Source organism: Lycium ferocissimum, unplaced genomic scaffold (genome assembly GCF_029784015.1).
Source record: "Lycium ferocissimum isolate CSIRO_LF1 unplaced genomic scaffold, AGI_CSIRO_Lferr_CH_V1 ctg2235, whole genome shotgun sequence".
NCBI lineage: Eukaryota > Viridiplantae > Streptophyta > Magnoliopsida > Solanales > Solanaceae > Lycium > Lycium ferocissimum.
This window is the reverse complement of record NW_026720282.1, coordinates 229,950-246,929: the sequence shown is the minus strand read 5'-3', so window position 1 is coordinate 246,929 and position 16,980 is coordinate 229,950. Positions and strand designations below refer to the sequence as shown.

The window sequence follows — 16,980 nt, the reverse complement described above, 5'->3', positions numbered from 1 at the left end:
TTTTATTAATTTGGGATTTAAAATTGAGTTGGTTTAATTAAACGACGTAGATATCTAATTAGAAGCTTCGTGTCATATCTGGTATTATAAAATTGACATTAAATAAAAATGACATGGATGAGTCATTTTGGTAACGAATGGTATAAATGAGCCGAAACTAAAAATGAGTATAAATGAAATGAGCCAAACTATTGATGAGTGCATAAATGAGTCATTTTCTATAGTTCGATGGTATAAATGAGCCAAACTATTGATGAGTGACATAAATAAGCCATTTTCAATAGTTTGATGGCATGTTTAAGCCATCTATATTAATGACAAGATTCTGCTACACAGGTAAAATAGCAAATAAAAATTATTATGCCTTGTATTATTAAACCGATAAATAATTTGAGACGGAAGAAGTATAAGTAAGTCTTCTGAAAATACATGTGTACGGAGAACATCAGAGGGAACAACGTGGGGTGAGTGTGTGTTTTTTTGGGATTTACAGCTCCTGATGACATAGATAATAAGAAAAAAGCAGGCCATATTAAAGGTACTTTGTCATGATATGCCTGTTTGATTTTCTTGGTGGTGGGGTTTGCGGGGTGGGTGGGTGTAGTTCATAGTTCATAGCCTTGATAAATCTTTGCCATGTTGGCTGTCTATGAGTTGTTAGTGAAAGAAAATAAAATAAAATAAAAAAGGCCTTTTTCTTTTCAATGGACTAACCGAGGCCTCTTCATATTTTTATTTTTATGTTTTAATACTAACAAATAAGATAACTTTTTCAAGAACAACATAGTCCCCAGATTTTCTTTTACTTAATCTTTGGTTGAGTGCCAAATCATCTCTCCCTTTCTCTCTCTCTCCATAAGTCATACAGAGAAAAGAAAAAAAAAACAAGATAGAGTGAGTAGATTATCCTCAAACAAACTAGCAGAACTGAAAAAGGAAAAAAAAACTAGAAGAAAAACTTACAAGGAATGAATGGTGTCATTGACTTTGAATCAGATGATTCTGAGTTTGTTGAAGTTGATCCTACTGGAAGATATGGAAGGGTATGTTCTTTTTTCTATGGTAATTGTAAATTCTTGAAGTTGAACCCCTTTTTTTTGGTTTATTTTATTCTTTTTTTCTCCATCATATTGAGTTCTCATTTGCTTACATTTTGTGTTTTTGAATCCAGTACAATGAAATTCTTGGTAAAGGGTCGTCAAAGACAGTGTATGTGCCTTTCTTTCATAATTTGTTTCTGTAAAAATTGAATCTTTTTCCATTTTTGCATATGGGTAATTCAGAAACAGGCATTGCATTTGTATAATGTTTAAAATTCATTTTGGGCTAATTTTGCTACAGTTATAAAGCATTTGATGAGTATGAAGGGATTGAAGTAGCATGGAATCAGGTGAAGCTTTATGACTTTATGCAAAGTCCTGAAGATCTTGAGAGGCTATATTGTGAAATTCATTTGCTCAAGACCTTGAAGCACAAAAACATCATGAAATTTTACACTTCTTGGGTTGATGTTGCTAATAGAAACATTAACTTTGTCACTGAGATGTTCACTTCTGGCACTCTTAGACAGTAAGTAGAAATATGAGTCCTTAATCTTATTCTTTTGTTAAGTAGTATAGCCATGTTAATATTTGGTTCATAATTCCTCATTCTTGATAACTATTTCTTAAACTTTGGACAGGTACAGGCTAAAACATAAGAAGGTTAACATTAGAGCGGTAAAGCGTTGGTGTAGACAGATACTGAAAGGGCTTAATTATCTGCATAGCCATGACCCTCCTGTTATACACAGAGACCTCAAGTGTGATAACATTTTCATCAATGGGAACCAAGGGGAAGTCAAAATTGGTGATCTTGGCCTTGCTGCTATCCTCCGCAAATCCCATGCTGAACGTTGTGTAGGTAATTCTAATACTACCATGCTAGACAAAAATCTTGATTAATGATTGAAATTAGTGATGTGATTCGCGATCTCTTAGTGCAAATTCATACACTTAAATGAGAGCTTTTGTAGTTTCATTCCCACAAGTCCTACAATTGTTTTGTTTGTTATTGTTTGTCCGACCAGGAACACCAGAATTCATGGCTCCGGAGGTGTATGCGGAAGAATACAATGAATTAGTGGACATTTATTCATTTGGAATGTGTATTTTAGAAATGGTGACTTTTGAATATCCATACAGTGAGTGCACTCATCCTGCTCAGATCTACAAAAAAGTAACATCTGTAAGAACAAAAAATCTTGAAACTTGCTTTAGATTTTGCTCTTTAATGCATATCCATCAAGGTATCAACATAGATTTGTTGTGTAGGGGAAAAGGCCAGATTCCCTTTACAAAGTCACGGATCCTGAAGTTCGTCGATTTGTTGAGAAATGCTTGGCAACAGTATCTCACAGACTATCTGCAAAGGAGCTTCTTGATGACCCTTTTCTCCGAGTTGATGATTACGTATCATCAGACTCAGATACACCAAATTATTTGCAGGACTCTTGTGAATTAGACCCTACATTAGGGCATCGTCTCTTGAGTTGTCAAAACAACTCTCTATCAAATGGCTGTCTTGGTTATCTTGGATATGAGCCAGATGATGATTCGTACTACCATCAACTTGACTATGAGGCAAATGAAATTGATCTATTCACGGATAACGAAGAGGATGATATGGAAAATGTTGATATCAGTATCAAGGGAAGGAGGAGAGAAGATGACGGCATCTTTTTACGACTCAGGATAGCAGATAAAGAAGGTTTTGCTTTATTATTGCTTCATCTCAAGTAGTGTTAAGTAGTCCTTGTTGGTTTTTAAAAAAGATGCTACTGACTTATCTGCAAAACCAAATCACAAAGAAAGAGGAAACTAACTGTAAAATTCAAGCCACAAAGGACTCTAATAGAAAACAATTTGAAATCCTAAAAGTTAGCTACTGATAAACTGGTTTTCTGCAAATCTTTTAGAGATAATGCAGCTATCTGTTTTATTTCTATAATATCCTGAGCCACATACAACACTTGTTGTAAACTAAACTGCTGTACATTTACCTTTACAGGTCATGTCCGCAACATTTATTTTCCTTTTGACATTGAGAATGACACAGCACTAACCGTCGCTACTGAAATGGTGGCCGAGTTGGATATTACAGAACAAGATGTTACCAAGATAGCAGATATGATAGATGGTGAGATTGCTTCCTTAGTTCCTGAGTGGAAGAGGGGGTTATCGATAGAGGAAACCCCCGACTCCATGAACCGTGGCAGCTGTCACAAGTGTGCTTCTAATGGTTCTCTTGTGAACTACCTAGCGTCGAATACCCCAGCACCGGCTAAGAACTTGCAAGTGCTTCATTGTTCCAAGCATGGCTGTGGTGCTATGCACGGCCGTTTTGAGGAGATAACATATCATTTTGATGGCTCTGAACAATGTCTCACTGACCCTGCTCCTGACGGCTCATTGGAATCTGATGGTATACACTTTACTGATATTTGGGCACAAGTTGACAAAACAAAATCGCGCTCACGAGGCTCTGGTGACAATCAATCTGATGCTAAAGACAAATCGGTGGATAAGGAGAAACTTATAAGTGTCGACAAGGATGACAAGTTTCCCTCTTCAGATTCTTCAGGAGCTAGAACTCCAGCAGAAGAATATGATAACGAGATAAGGCGAGAGTTGAGGTGGCTTAAGGCCAAGTACCAAATGCAATTGAGGGGACTAAAAGATCAGAAATTTGGAGTTGTTCCAAAATATTCACATCAAAGGTCCAGCAACAAAATCCCAAGAAACGATACGTTATCATCAGGTTCAACTCCATCGATAGAAAAGGATCAGCTTCTGCTACAACAATTTACATCAGGCAAGCATTTTTCGTCAGACTTTCCCATAGAGATCGAGAACGAATGTTCTAATTCTAAGGTCAGAAGATATCCACTTGCATATGGTTCTTGCAGCCCAGAGCACATGGTCACTGCACAGAGTTTCTATAAAGGGGCATTGCTTCCCCACTCACTTCACAGGGCCACTTCTCTCCCTGTTGATGCCATAGATTTCTAAAGCTCATCCCTTTACCGGACATTCATCTGGAACCTCAAATCAACACTGACTAGCAGTTCTTCTGCATGATTCATGTACCATAAAGAGTTTTTTTTCAACTTGTAGAGACTCTTAGCTCCAACAGAATATTACCTTCTTTTGGAAACGATTTGATGTAAATAACCTTGGTAGAGAAATCTTGGTCTCACCAACTCAACTTTCTTGCAATCCAACAGGAGAGTTATAGTAATCTCAAACAGGAGTTATATGCAACAATCATGTATGGATAAGTGAATATACTATAGACTATAGTCCAGTGAAGCACGTGCTGAGCTCGGGCCCAAGATCAAGGTAATAACGCCCTTTATAGGTTTTAATTGAAAAAATAATAATTTTTGTACGTTTCTTAGGCACAACTCTTTTAAGATGATAGCTTCTTAATCATGTATTATTCATTTTTCAAGTTTTTAATCACATAATTAGATAATTTACTGAAAGAATTGTTATAGGAATGCAAGTTTGCTAGGGAATATACAGATATCAAAGAGACAGAGATAACTTGATATTTAGTAATATAATTTAAAGTATGCAAAATGATTTCAAACTGACTATAATCATAAATTGAAAAGGACATTTTAATATTTTATGAATTTGTGAGCATATAATTTCTAGTTAGAGGTAGGAATAGCATATTTTGGTATTTATTGATTAATTACTCATAATTTCATGTGACAATGGTTTATGCTAAAACAAATATGGTGATTAAAGTCTAGGTTTAGATGAAATTAAAAAAAGAATTGAATTCATTAAAACAAAGTTTAAGAATTAATTTAGTTTGTCATTATCTCATTGATGCTTTATTCTTAAAAGAAAATTTCCTTACTCAACCAATTAAGGATTACATGATTTCTGACAATTTAAATTGTTTGTAACAAAAGAAGGATGCCATTATCAATATATTGAGGAGTTGATCACTTGGTAAGCATCTTTTCCTCTTTTCTATCCCACTTAATTAAGCAAATTGAATAAAATTTAAAGTTTTTTCTTTTATTTTCCAAGATTTTAATCTATTAATTTTTAAGAAGTTTTAAAATTTATTTTCTATGTATAATTGTATTATATCATTAAATGTAACTTTATATTTTCAGAATAATTTCATTTTACTAAAAATAAGATCAAGAGAAATTTAGTGGCGATTAAGAATTACTAAAGAAAATTTAATCAACCGAGTATTCTTCCAGTACCAAATGAGTTCTTCAAAGTTATTATCATCACCATTTTAGATTATTTTTGTGCATAGTTATTTTTATCAGATGACGTCATCACTTTTCACAACTTTTTAAGCATTTTTAAAGGGCTCAAAATTGATTATATTTACCAAATTGATTATGTCAACCTAAGTAGAAATAAAATAAAGTAGGGGCAAAAATAAGACACAGAAAAAATATATGCTATAAAAAAGGGTTTGAATCTAGATTTATTGGAACTATAATTGGGTACATGAAGTAATAAATAGTAAATTCAAGGGTAATTTGAAAGAGCAAATCATTTTAGTTGGGCCAACCAAATAGTTAAAATGTAACTAAGTACTACAAAACTCATTACATTATCCCTTATATATATAGTAGTAATGTTATAATTAAGCAATTTTTGAGTGCTTAACCAAGAAATTTAAGAGCACTCAAGAATCGAAATCTTGTTTGACATAAACAGCTTTCTCTTCCATTCTTTTAAACTGTTAGATTGTTCCATCTTGGTTAAGGGGATTAGCATTTGCCTCCGTATATGGTATTGATCAATATTTCATCTCGGGTTGAGTCAAGCCCAAGGTCTATTTTCTTCTCACATTCCAAGAACCTGTTCTACATATCCATTGTGAAGTTTACTTTGTGGAAACTCATGGCATTGCTCATTTCTATTAGAAAGAGAAGCGGAAAATGGTCTAACTATAATGCCACACTTGTAAAGAGAGGCGGATCCAGAATTCGAAGTTTGTGGCTGGGTTCGGAATTCTAATTCGTTTAAGTTACTGGGTTCTAACTTAACAATTTATAAATATTCAATGAATTTTTCAAGACAAATATAGGGTCTAGACCAAAGTTACTGGGTTCGGCCGAACTCCCGAATAATATGCTAGCTCCGCCCCTGCTTGCAAACTTTCTGGAGTTCATTCATTGCAAGACTTCAAATGAAGGATTTTTTTCTTCTTCATTTCTATGTTATTTTTATTTGGTGAGGGGGTTGAGGGCCTTTTTTTTTTTTTTTGACCTGGTGTTCGGAATTCGCTTTGGGGTTCGATTAATTTGGATTCGCGCCAAGAAACACACCTTGAGGGTAAAACACTCTCTACCAAAGACGACTCCGTTTTTAAGGTTCCAACTTGAGACATCTAGTTGAGGGCCTATGTTTCAGAATAATTACTCCTTCAAGGTTACGTGAAAAAAGCAATGCTGTGTCTTTTCTTGGAGTGTCAGCTCATATATATAATGTGAAAAAGTACATCTTTCTTTGCTAACATGCCAGTTGAACTAGGTTATGTAAAAAGTGACATAAATGAGCACACGCGTACACATTCTTTTGCTTTATGTTTCCTTTTTGCCTACTCAAGCTCTTGATTTCGACCTTCCTGCGTTTTGATTTATCAGATTACATGTACCAACTTCCACATACCTGCCAGATAAAAGATCAATGGTTGCAAATTGCAATAAACAATATTTGACGAATAGAAAGCATATTCCAAAGTCAAGCTATACAATTATAATGGCTATGGTTTACCCGACAGTTATGTGATAAAACATGTTGTGCAGGAGTTCTGATTCTTTAAGCCAATAGTAATTATATCGAATTATGTTGACATAAGGAAAGACTTAAGTGTAATGGCAACGAGCGTGCAAAAATTGCTTCAGGTCATAGGTTCAAATCCAAACATTTTATTTGATGACAACAATTTATAGAGTGAATAGATGTGCCATTTCTTTAAATCTCTCTTCTGATTCAAAATCATAGTGTAACGCATACCTTCAATGTTCTGATCATGGAATAGATGAAATAAATCAAAAAATGAATTTTTGTTCAAGAATGAAATTTTATTGGAACTATCCATTTCTGGTTCATCCTTCGGTATGGTTCTAAGTTGATAAAGCGAGCTTTGAAATAAATATATAATTTTATCTAGGACTGGATATAGGCTTGAATATACGAATTCGATAGAACCCAATAACTTTAGCTCAAATTCTGACGCTCTATATATTAAAAATTCCTTAATCATAGGGCAGAGAGCTGGCCAGTCAAAAATGTCCACGTTCAGAAGATAAGTATATCCAACATGAGGATGCTAAGATGGATGTGTTGGCATACTAGGAGGGATATGGTTAGGAACGAAATTATACGGGACAAGGTGGAAGTGGCCGCCGCGGCAGACAAGATGAGGGAGGCAAGGGCGAGATGGTTCGGGCATGTGAAGAGAAGGCGTGTGGATGCGGTAATAAGGAGGTGTGAGAGGTTGGTTATAATAGGAGTTAGGGGAGGTAGCGGTAGGCCGGAAAAGAACTGGGAGGAGGTGATTAGACAGGACATGACACAACTTCAGCTTACTGAGGACATAACCTTAGATAGAAAGGTGTGGAGATCGAGAATTAGGCTAGAGGGTCTTTTTCTCTATCAGTAGTATTAGGTAGTAATCATGTTGTTTCTTTTATTCAATGTGTATTATTATTTGTTGCCTCATTTGCTTTTATCGTGCTATTTTTATTGCCATATTTTTCTTGACACTATGCTTTTTACTTTGCTATTTGTTGTCACATCCTGTCTTTTCTTTCGAGCTGAGGGTATATTGGAAATAGCCTCTCTACCCCATAAAGGTAGAGTAAAGGTACATTATACATCTTATCCTTTCCTGCCCCTTGTGTGCCCATCTTGGGTGTTGTTGTTGTATATACATCACGTCCTCCTTTTAGTTAAAGGTTTTGTCTTAGGTATGCAAAACATTTGGTTTGCTGGTTTCATGGGCTTGATACTTCTCAACATGTTTCTCTGGACCTAGTCAACTTTTGTTGGGTTAGTAATTGCTCGGACACTTACGGAGTTCTAAAATTAACAGCTCCAATATCATATAAACACAGTTTTCCATACACAATATGTTGAGAAAAATAACATTATATTAAAATGCAAAGGTTATAAAAACAACAAGCCAAGTTCTCTCGAAAAAAACTTTATATTTTAGCTATCAAATTGAGCATTTGTTTAGTAATCCCTCTGTCTCATTTCATGCGTAACACTTTCTATTAATCAAGGTCTCAGTCGAAGAAAATGCTTAGCCGAAGTGAGAAAATTATAGTCTAATGCCTTTCAATGATCTAATTTACAAAATAACCAACAAATGTATAGGTTTTGTATATTTAAATATAAATATACATATACTATGCACATAATATACATACAATGTACATAAATTTACATATAGTATACATAATCAGTGTATATGGTTTGCATATTTTGGCTAGACCATTACCAAGTTCGGCCGACGGGCTCCAAATGAAAGAAGCCCAATTGAAGTCGGGTGACCGGAAGATAATGTCAACAAGTTGGAGTTATACTAAATGGGCTTTTTGTTGGCGTAATGACTGGTTCCTAGTTTGGTTCTTCCTTTGGTTTCATGGTTACGAATTTGATTTTGGTTTGATGACAGATTTGGAAAAGCCACATTTCAGATGTATTCCAAAATCACAATGAACACATTAACACAATGGTGCTGAAAAAATAAGACAATTTCGGAATGAGCAGAACTTTAGCTCCACAGGTAGAGTACCCATCTAACTTACAGGCTACTGCACAGAGAATTATTTTTGGGGAAATTCTAGTTGTGTTTCTCCTATTTTACCCTCTTAAATAATTAACAAAATAGGTTTTTCTTTGTGGTTTTGTCAGAAAATGAAGAAATTGAAGTTTTTGGGGAAAAAAACAACAAAAGTTTTAAATATAAAAAATAATGTTGTTCTCCTAATTTTACCCTCTTAAATAATTAACAAAAGAAGTTTTTCTTTTTGTAGTTTTGTATATATACAAAACATGAAAATCTACCCATATATATCTTGTAATTTTTTGGAACAACCTGCATATCGTATAATCATAAATCATAGGATAAGATGTAATATTGTAAATTGCAAAAAAAAAAAAAAAAAAAAAAAAAAAAAAAGGTACATATGTCAGGAATGCAAAATGCTAAAAACTCCAGCCTTTTCAAGCAACAAAACCTTTTAACATACTTCTCTTTATCTTTATTTTCTTAATTAGTCTTCTCAGATCCAGCTAAAGAAATGAAAGCTGAAAGATTTCATTTTCAACCGTTATTGAAAAAAAGAAGAGAGAAAATATTTTTTCTATGTTGAATGCACGATAAACACAATCAAATTTAGAATTTAAATATTATGATTCGAGTTTTAGATTCTACCACATTTCTTTTGATCTGCAAGGGTTGAAATATAATATTCGTACTTGATAGTAATTTTTATAGATAATGGACAAAAACACACCTCTACTATCAACTTTTTTTTGAGTTTCTGGTGAACCATCGTGTGAGATTTTCTCACCTAAACTACATAATTAATTAGTTTTGAAAACACACCTACTCATTATCGATTGTGAGAGTTCCTCCTGTATCACCAACTAGTTTTCAAAACACACCTCAAAACTGATAGTTGAGGTGTGTTTTACAAACTAGTTGGTGATAGTTCAGGTAGGAAAAGTGAACAAGTGATAGTTGAGGGTAAGTGTTTTACAAATTAGTTAAGGAAACTCTCACATAGTTACAGTTGAAACTAAAAAAAAGGTGATACTTGATGGTGTGTTTTTAACCCTTAACCCTAATTTTTAGTAATATATATGAAAAAGGAACCCCTGACCCCAAGGATCAAGAACCCTGGCTTGTGTCATTATTCTAAGGGTGGGCGTTCGGTTCTTGTTGGTTTTATCAAGCAGTTAGTTGACCATTTCCGGTTCGATTTTTGAAGGTGGACCCAGGACATGCCGAACCAAACTAGTTCAGTTGGTTCTTTCGGTTTCGATTTTTTGAAGTTGATTGGTTTCGATTTTTCAATTTGGTTTTTTTGATATGATATTAGAAGCGATTCCATTTACACTAATTCATATTCTCAAAAGCAATAAAGCCGATAAATTGAAATCAAAATCAAACAAGCGGATACTATAAAGAATAGAAAACCATGACCATGATATAAGATTTTACTAGGTGTTATATACAATAAGAATAATTAAGAAAACATCAAAGACATACATTAATCCTAAAGACACATCACAGTCACCTTATTTTGTTAAGATATTTGATTCTCTCACTCAAGTGGAAAATTAGGGATACTGTGAAAAGCAAAAGAGAGAACTTATTAAAATTGGGTTTTTGTTGAGGCTTAAACTTAATGACAATTTGTTTTAATTTTTTTTTTTGAGTAATGTATTAAATTTCGATTTAACCCGGAACACTAAAGAACCGAACTCTAAAAACCAAACACCGAACCGAACACTGAAGTTTCTGAAAACGTAAACTATAAAGTGTTCGAGTTTGTTGAAATATTCCGATAGACCTCCGCTCGATTTTTTTTTTATTAACTAATATTATACCGAACGCGAGTTTAGCGATTTTTTTTATTAATAATGAAAATAACTAAATCAATTACAAAATGAATAACTACGCTTTGCAAGAGTAAAAAACTATAATCAACCTAAGAGTATCTCAACTCTAAGTTGATTTCACAAAATATGGTCCTACCAAGTAATGGGAAAATAATTAAAACTACTAAGAAAAAATTGGTTCGAGTAACACACATCAATACAGCTCCTAATTTCTCTAAGCTCTCACCAAATGTGAGAGAATATACTTGTCAAGAAGAGAATAAACTACAGTGGGCGTTCGGTTCTTCAGTTCAGTTTTATCAAATTTCAATTCGGCTATTTCGGTTTCGATTTTTTGAAGTTCGGTTCGATTTTTCGATTTTCTTTATTTATCACGCCTCTCCCTACATTATTCTGTCGCCAAAACACAAAAGTTAAACCAACCATGCAGAGGCAACACATACATTGGTTCTTTGCCGGGCATTACCTCTTTTCATCTATCACTGTTCCAGTTTTCCTCCTATATCTGTCTTGTCAACCCCTGAACCAACATGTTCATTTTCCCCTAAAAACTATGCAATCTTTTCTTCTTTCATTTTATCAAAATGTTAAAAATTGTTTATAAAACCAAATTAAAAAAAATTACTCTAATTTAATAATTCTCATATGACTTGATCTTGCATATTAAGTTTAGAATTTTAAAGCTAACAAAACTTTGGGGTTAGAGGCGCCTGATTAGACAGTTCTTATTTTCCCTTTCTCTTATATGATAAAAGAGAGATTTTCTTTTTTGCGTCTATTAAAATAAAATCACTTTTTCTATTGCAGCCAAGGCAAGAATATCGCGGTTAGATTATTTGTATCGGGAAAAAAAATGTGTTTGTTTAATTATTCTTTAAATCGTTTCAACTCGTCAATAATTCTTGTTTAGAATTAAGAAGAGAGCATTGATGAGTGTGACTTAATAATCAATCAAGTGACAAGAAAAATCATAAGGTTTTATATTCAAATTTTGATTAGGAAAACAATACTACTATTAAGTACTGTACTATATTTCTTTTCATCTATTTATGCTTTAATGAGTAAAAATTAATTAAAGAAAATTACATTTCTTAAAAGTTACAACTAGTGTATCCGAGACACTGTCAAATGTCACCAAAGATTACAAGAAAAGAGCTTCTCAAAGACTGATCCAGGAAATTACTTAACTGATATAACAACAGTCTGCTCAACTGACACCCAGCCCCTACATCTAGAAACCCCCAACCCTCATAACAAATCCAATCTTGGATTCTACTGCTCCTCTTTTTATCCTTTTCCTTTTCTTTTACTACTATTTTTACTTACCAACCCCCCCCCCCCCCCCGCAACACACAAACACACATTGTTGTATCAAAAATCAAAATCCCACCTAATAAAGTATTTTTTCTTGTCTGGTAAATTATACTATTAAAAATAGCAATATTCAGTTAGGAGAACTATTTGTGAATCAAAATCAGAATTTTAACATATTAAGGGTTCGTTCGGTAGAGTGTACGTTAATAGTATTTAATAGAGTATATTAGTAATGCTGAAATTAGTTAGATGATAATATAAGTTATGCTTAGGTTAGTATAAGTTTTGCTGAGATTATTTTCATCTACTGTTGGTTTGGTATATTAAAAATAACATATATGAAAAAGTTTTGAGGGACTTTAACCGCAATTTTGGCTTTGACTATGCTTATGCATATTATTAATAACCTTGGGCTAGGATAATATCACACAAGGTGTATAACTAATTTCTGTATTAGTAAAGTTATACATATGTCGAAAAAGTGTATGAAATAAGGGATTAGTATAATATCAAAACTAATCCATGCATTATTGTCTCTAATATATTGTATCAAACCTCCCCTAATTGTATTCTCTTTATCAATTCAACTTTTGATAAATAAAATTATTGAGTATTGCCTTCGTAAAAAATACAATATATACATGAATTAGTCTAGAATCAGTTGTGAATCAAACTCCGAACTTTAACATACTAATTGAATTAGTCCATCCCTGTAAAAAGAAGGGAAAATAACGCTATATCTATTTGGAGAAAATATTTATTCGAAACGGCTCATATTTTTAATACGAAAAGGGGCCAAATATACCCTGGTACTATAGGAAAAGAGCCAAATATACCCCCCGTTATACTTTAGGTCCAAATATACCGTTATTGTTATACTTTGGGTTCAAATATACCCTGTTATTATACTTTGACACACATATACCCCTCATTTTAACGGAAGGACACGTGTATCATTCTATTTTAGCTATTTTAAATTAATCCCTGATTAATTAAAATTCAACTCATTAAAAGATCCATACCCATATCCGAAAAATTCAAGACAAGCTTCAATAAAAGCAACAATAGGCACTCGCTTTCCTTTGAAGAAGAGTTTAAATATTTCTCGGTGGAAGATGCAATTCTTAGTGGATATATTTAGGTAAAAATAAAAATAAGTTGCTTATACGTTAAGAGTGTTACGGAAGGATTTGATTAACATTTCTTTATGGGTGTCCTTTATTTCCAATTAAAAGTGAGTCCAAGCGATGGATATTGTTTTGATGAATTTCTTGAAAGCCAAGAATTATGGCGTGTACGATTCGTTCAAGATGTTGCGAAAAACGTTGAGATGGAGGAGGGAGTTTAGAATCTTCGAAATTTAGTCCTTAGCTTGAGAATTTGTGGTATACGGATAATGGGAAGGACAAGGAAGGTGGGATTTTGTGTTATAATATGTTTAGGAATATCAAGAATAAAGAATTGGAAATTTGAGACACGCATAATCACCATCATGAAGAACAATGACCATTGAAGAAGCTCATTTGAAGCTTGTCTTGAATTTTTGGATATGGGTAAGGGTCTTTTAATTGGATATTGGAGAGTTGAATTTTAATTAATTAGGGATTAGTTTAAATTAGGCCAATAGGATAATGACACGTGTCCCTCCGTTAAAATGAGGGGTATATTTGTGCCAAAGTATAACTTAATGAGAGGATATTTGAACCCAAAGTATAACGATAAGGGTATATTTGGACCTAAAGTATAACGAGGGGTATATTTGGCCCTTTTCCGATAGTACAGGGGTATATTTGGCCCTTTTCCGTTTTTAATATTACCCGAAATGGCCCTTTTATACATTTTTATACACTTTTATACATGATTGATACATTGCCTACAATAAGTGTATAATGTTATATAACGTTGTATTTCATCTATATAAACATTGTTGTAAAAACAAAAGCTGGTTATGCAGATGTAAATTTTTAATAAGACTACATGATTGTAACATTTTATGCTGGATTGTATATTATTGATATTATCCTAAAAAGAAACTGAAAATATATATATAAATTTTTTTTTTTGCTGCATTAAAATTTGGAGTAGGGGAAATGGGTGAGGGAATTATAAAATGGGAAATCGAATGCTCACCAACAAGGTGAAATTTATAACTGAGCTATTAAAAGTATATTGTACAATATTTTGTTTAAAATACATCAAAACACCCCTAAACTATACCCAAAATGTTGATATCACACCTAAACTATACGAGCGACCTATTACACACCTTAACACCTTAAAAGTGAATTAAATTACCCCTCTCGACCAAAACCCCCAATTAGTGAGAATGGCGTGGCGGCAATTGCTCGCCCTTGGGTGAAGCTCACGTATTAAATGAATTGATTTATTTTATAATCACGTCATTATAATATATTTAACATAATAAACCCATTTTAATACCCAAACCCATTTTAACACCCCAAAATTTTCAAATCACCCAAACCCACATCAAACGCCCAAATCCTAATTCAAGAAAACCAAACGACACCACAAACAACAAATCGTTCAATATTGGTCCTAAATCATATATTTCTTTAGTTTACCTGCTCAATATTGTCGGATTTCATAGAGTTTTTTAGTTTTTCTTCATCTTAAACCTATAATCGAAGTGTTGGTGATTTTTGAACTTGGACGATTCGAAGTTGGCTTTTTTGTTGACGTTTGGAGGACAAACATCAAAGGTTGTGTTACTAAAAGGTTAGTCCCTTGTCTCATTTTGTTTTTACGTGTTGTGCGATTAGAACTAGGGTTTTTGCGTCTTTAATTTTTACCCCTTTAATTTACGGTGTAAATGACCGGTAAATGCTGAATATGTAAATGTCGATTTGGTTGTTGTGTATTTCATTCACTATGTAATTGAAGTATTTGTCTTGTTTTTCGGAGTCGAAATATGTCTTGTGAGGCGATTACTTTGCGATTTTACAAACGTGGGAATTTAACTTGACTGGCAAAAATCCCTACGTTGGTGGACAAATGGCAATTTACACGTATGGATTTAGATAGGTTTTGTTACTTTGAATTGCTTGATTGTGTGAAAGAATTAGGGTATGACCTTGGTAAATGCACCATTTATGTTAAATTTGTCGATAGTGTGGTATTGGTAGAGTTAAATGTGATAGGGATACAACTTGGGGATTCTTTGCATGTTTGGGGATAGGGATATTTTGGAAGCTTTTTGTGTGTCACGTGGTTGAAGAGCCTGGTGGTCCCGGCCTTATTAGAATATGTAACCCGTGTGAAGGTGAAAGTGATGTTTCTTTTGATAAAGTAGTGGTCAAGACATTGAAGGTAGTGGTGTTCCATCTTTTGATGCCTTTGATGTTGATTTAGAGCCATTCAATGAACCTCTTTTGAACCCGACTCAAATCTATGCCTACTCCAACTAGCTTTCAAGTTCTATCCGCCTTACTCTCATTTGTGCCAAATCACGAAACAAATCTTTTCAATACTCACGTGCTGCATCAAATCTTGCCTAATACTACAGTGGAGCAAATCCTTTTAACCTTGTAACAGCACTGTGAATCCCCTCTTACACTACTACTATTGAATACATTCACCTGCCCTGCATCTTCTTCTTTGAATCTTGACTAGAGTAAATATTTTGATTTTTAGGCAAATGGTAGTGATTTAGATTTATACCTAGATGGATTGTTTGATGAAGGAGAAGTACATAGTGAGAGTGATGTAGATGAGGAGCTAAGGGTTTAGGGAGGAAAGAGAGGCTGGAAAAAAGAAAAAAAAAGGAAGAGGGGTGAAAGAGATCATCCTTTGAACATGTTACGTTAGGTTCGGGACCAAGGGGCAGAGATGTGGGGGTATGCTTTGAATCTGAAGGTGCTAATAGAGACAACATGGAAGGTAAGTTGGGTGGTGATGAGCCTTATTACCCCTCGAGATGAAGGTTTGCCCGGTTTTGGACTAATCCATATAACATATCTGATTGATGAGCAGTAGATTAGACGAGTAAAAGCAAAAAGAAGAAGGTGACAAAACGAGTTGTGTTTGATAAAACCTCCGAAGAGAAAATAGTGTGGGAAACGGCCTCCAATTTGAAAGTGTTAATGAATTTAGAAGCTATGAGTTACCAAGTATGCGGTCCGTGAGCATGTTGCCATTAAAAAATGTATTAATGAACCAACAAGGGTAAGGGTTAGGTGTGTAGAGGTTGTCTTGGCTTTATTTGCTAGTCTTGACTCTAAGACTAACAACTTTCAGGGTGAAGAACTATAATCCAATTCATAAGTGTGACCCTACCAATAGGAACAAGCTTTGCAATACCAAATTCTTATCTAGTCACTATAATGAGAGAATAAGGAACAACCAAACATTAGATTTTTTGAGTTTCGGCGGCTCATTAAGAAGGAGTTGGATCTTTATGTTGAGTAGGAAGCGTGTGTAGAAGAAAGAAAGTTTTAGCCGAGTTGATGGGTTACCACGTTTTGGAGTTTGGGAGGATTTTAGATTATAGGGATGAGTTGTTAAGATCAAATCAGGTAGTACATGTGTAGTTAGGCTTAGTGATGAGACATTTGAAGGTGGAAAAAAATGTTTAGAGGATTCTACATATGTTTTGATGCAATGAAAAAAGTCATGCCAATTTAGGCGGTTGTAGGAAGTGCATTGGTTTGGATGGTTGCTTTTTAAAGGAATCTCAAAGGTCAATTACTTGTTCTTCATTTGCAAAGATGGAAACAATCGAATGATGCCAACGACACAGGCGATAGTTGAGGTTGAGAACAAGCACGGTGACTTGGTTTATTAAATTTTAAAGGAAGATCTTCGAAGATTTGGGAGATGGAATATCATTAATTATAATGTATACGCAGAAGGTAAGATTTAAGTATTAAATTCACTCCGTTTCATAATCTTTACACACTAATGTTCTTTTACTTTACTAATCGCATTTTTTATTCCTCATGGTCTTGAAAGTGCCATAAAATAGGTTACCAATGTTGAA

The 16,980-nt window shown here is 33.9% G+C and overlaps 1 protein-coding gene across 2 annotated transcripts; it reads left to right on the top strand.

Moving 5' to 3' along the window:
• The first annotated feature begins 646 nt into the window (after positions 1–646).
• LOC132043269 (probable serine/threonine-protein kinase WNK9) lies at positions 647–4,278 on the top strand. Of its 2 annotated transcripts, XM_059433776.1 has the most exons (7): positions 648–1,043; positions 1,172–1,209; positions 1,342–1,569; positions 1,682–1,902; positions 2,069–2,226; positions 2,313–2,748; positions 3,049–4,278. In XM_059433776.1, exons 1-7 carry the CDS (start codon positions 969–971, stop codon positions 4,047–4,049), a joined length of 2,157 nt encoding a protein of 718 aa, XP_059289759.1. In that variant the 5' UTR covers positions 648–968; the 3' UTR covers positions 4,050–4,278. The 2 variants fall into 2 exon arrangements, with proteins under 2 accessions (XP_059289760.1, XP_059289759.1); XM_059433777.1 differs by lacking the exon at positions 1,172–1,209 and having other exon boundaries at positions 647–1,043.
• The last annotated feature ends 12,702 nt before the right edge of the window (positions 4,279–16,980 follow it).

Bases quoted from the DNA above. Each gene is read 5' to 3' on its own strand.
- LOC132043269 (XM_059433776.1), top strand. From the start codon at position 969: ATGAATGGTGTCATTGACTTTGAATCAGATGATTCTGAGTTTGTTGAA. The intron at 1,570-1,681 runs GTAAGTAGAAAT...AACTTTGGACAG, and splicing joins ACTTCTGGCACTCTTAGACA to GTACAGGCTAAAACATAAGA. The intron at 1,903-2,068 runs GTAATTCTAATA...TTGTCCGACCAG, and splicing joins CCATGCTGAACGTTGTGTAG to GAACACCAGAATTCATGGCT.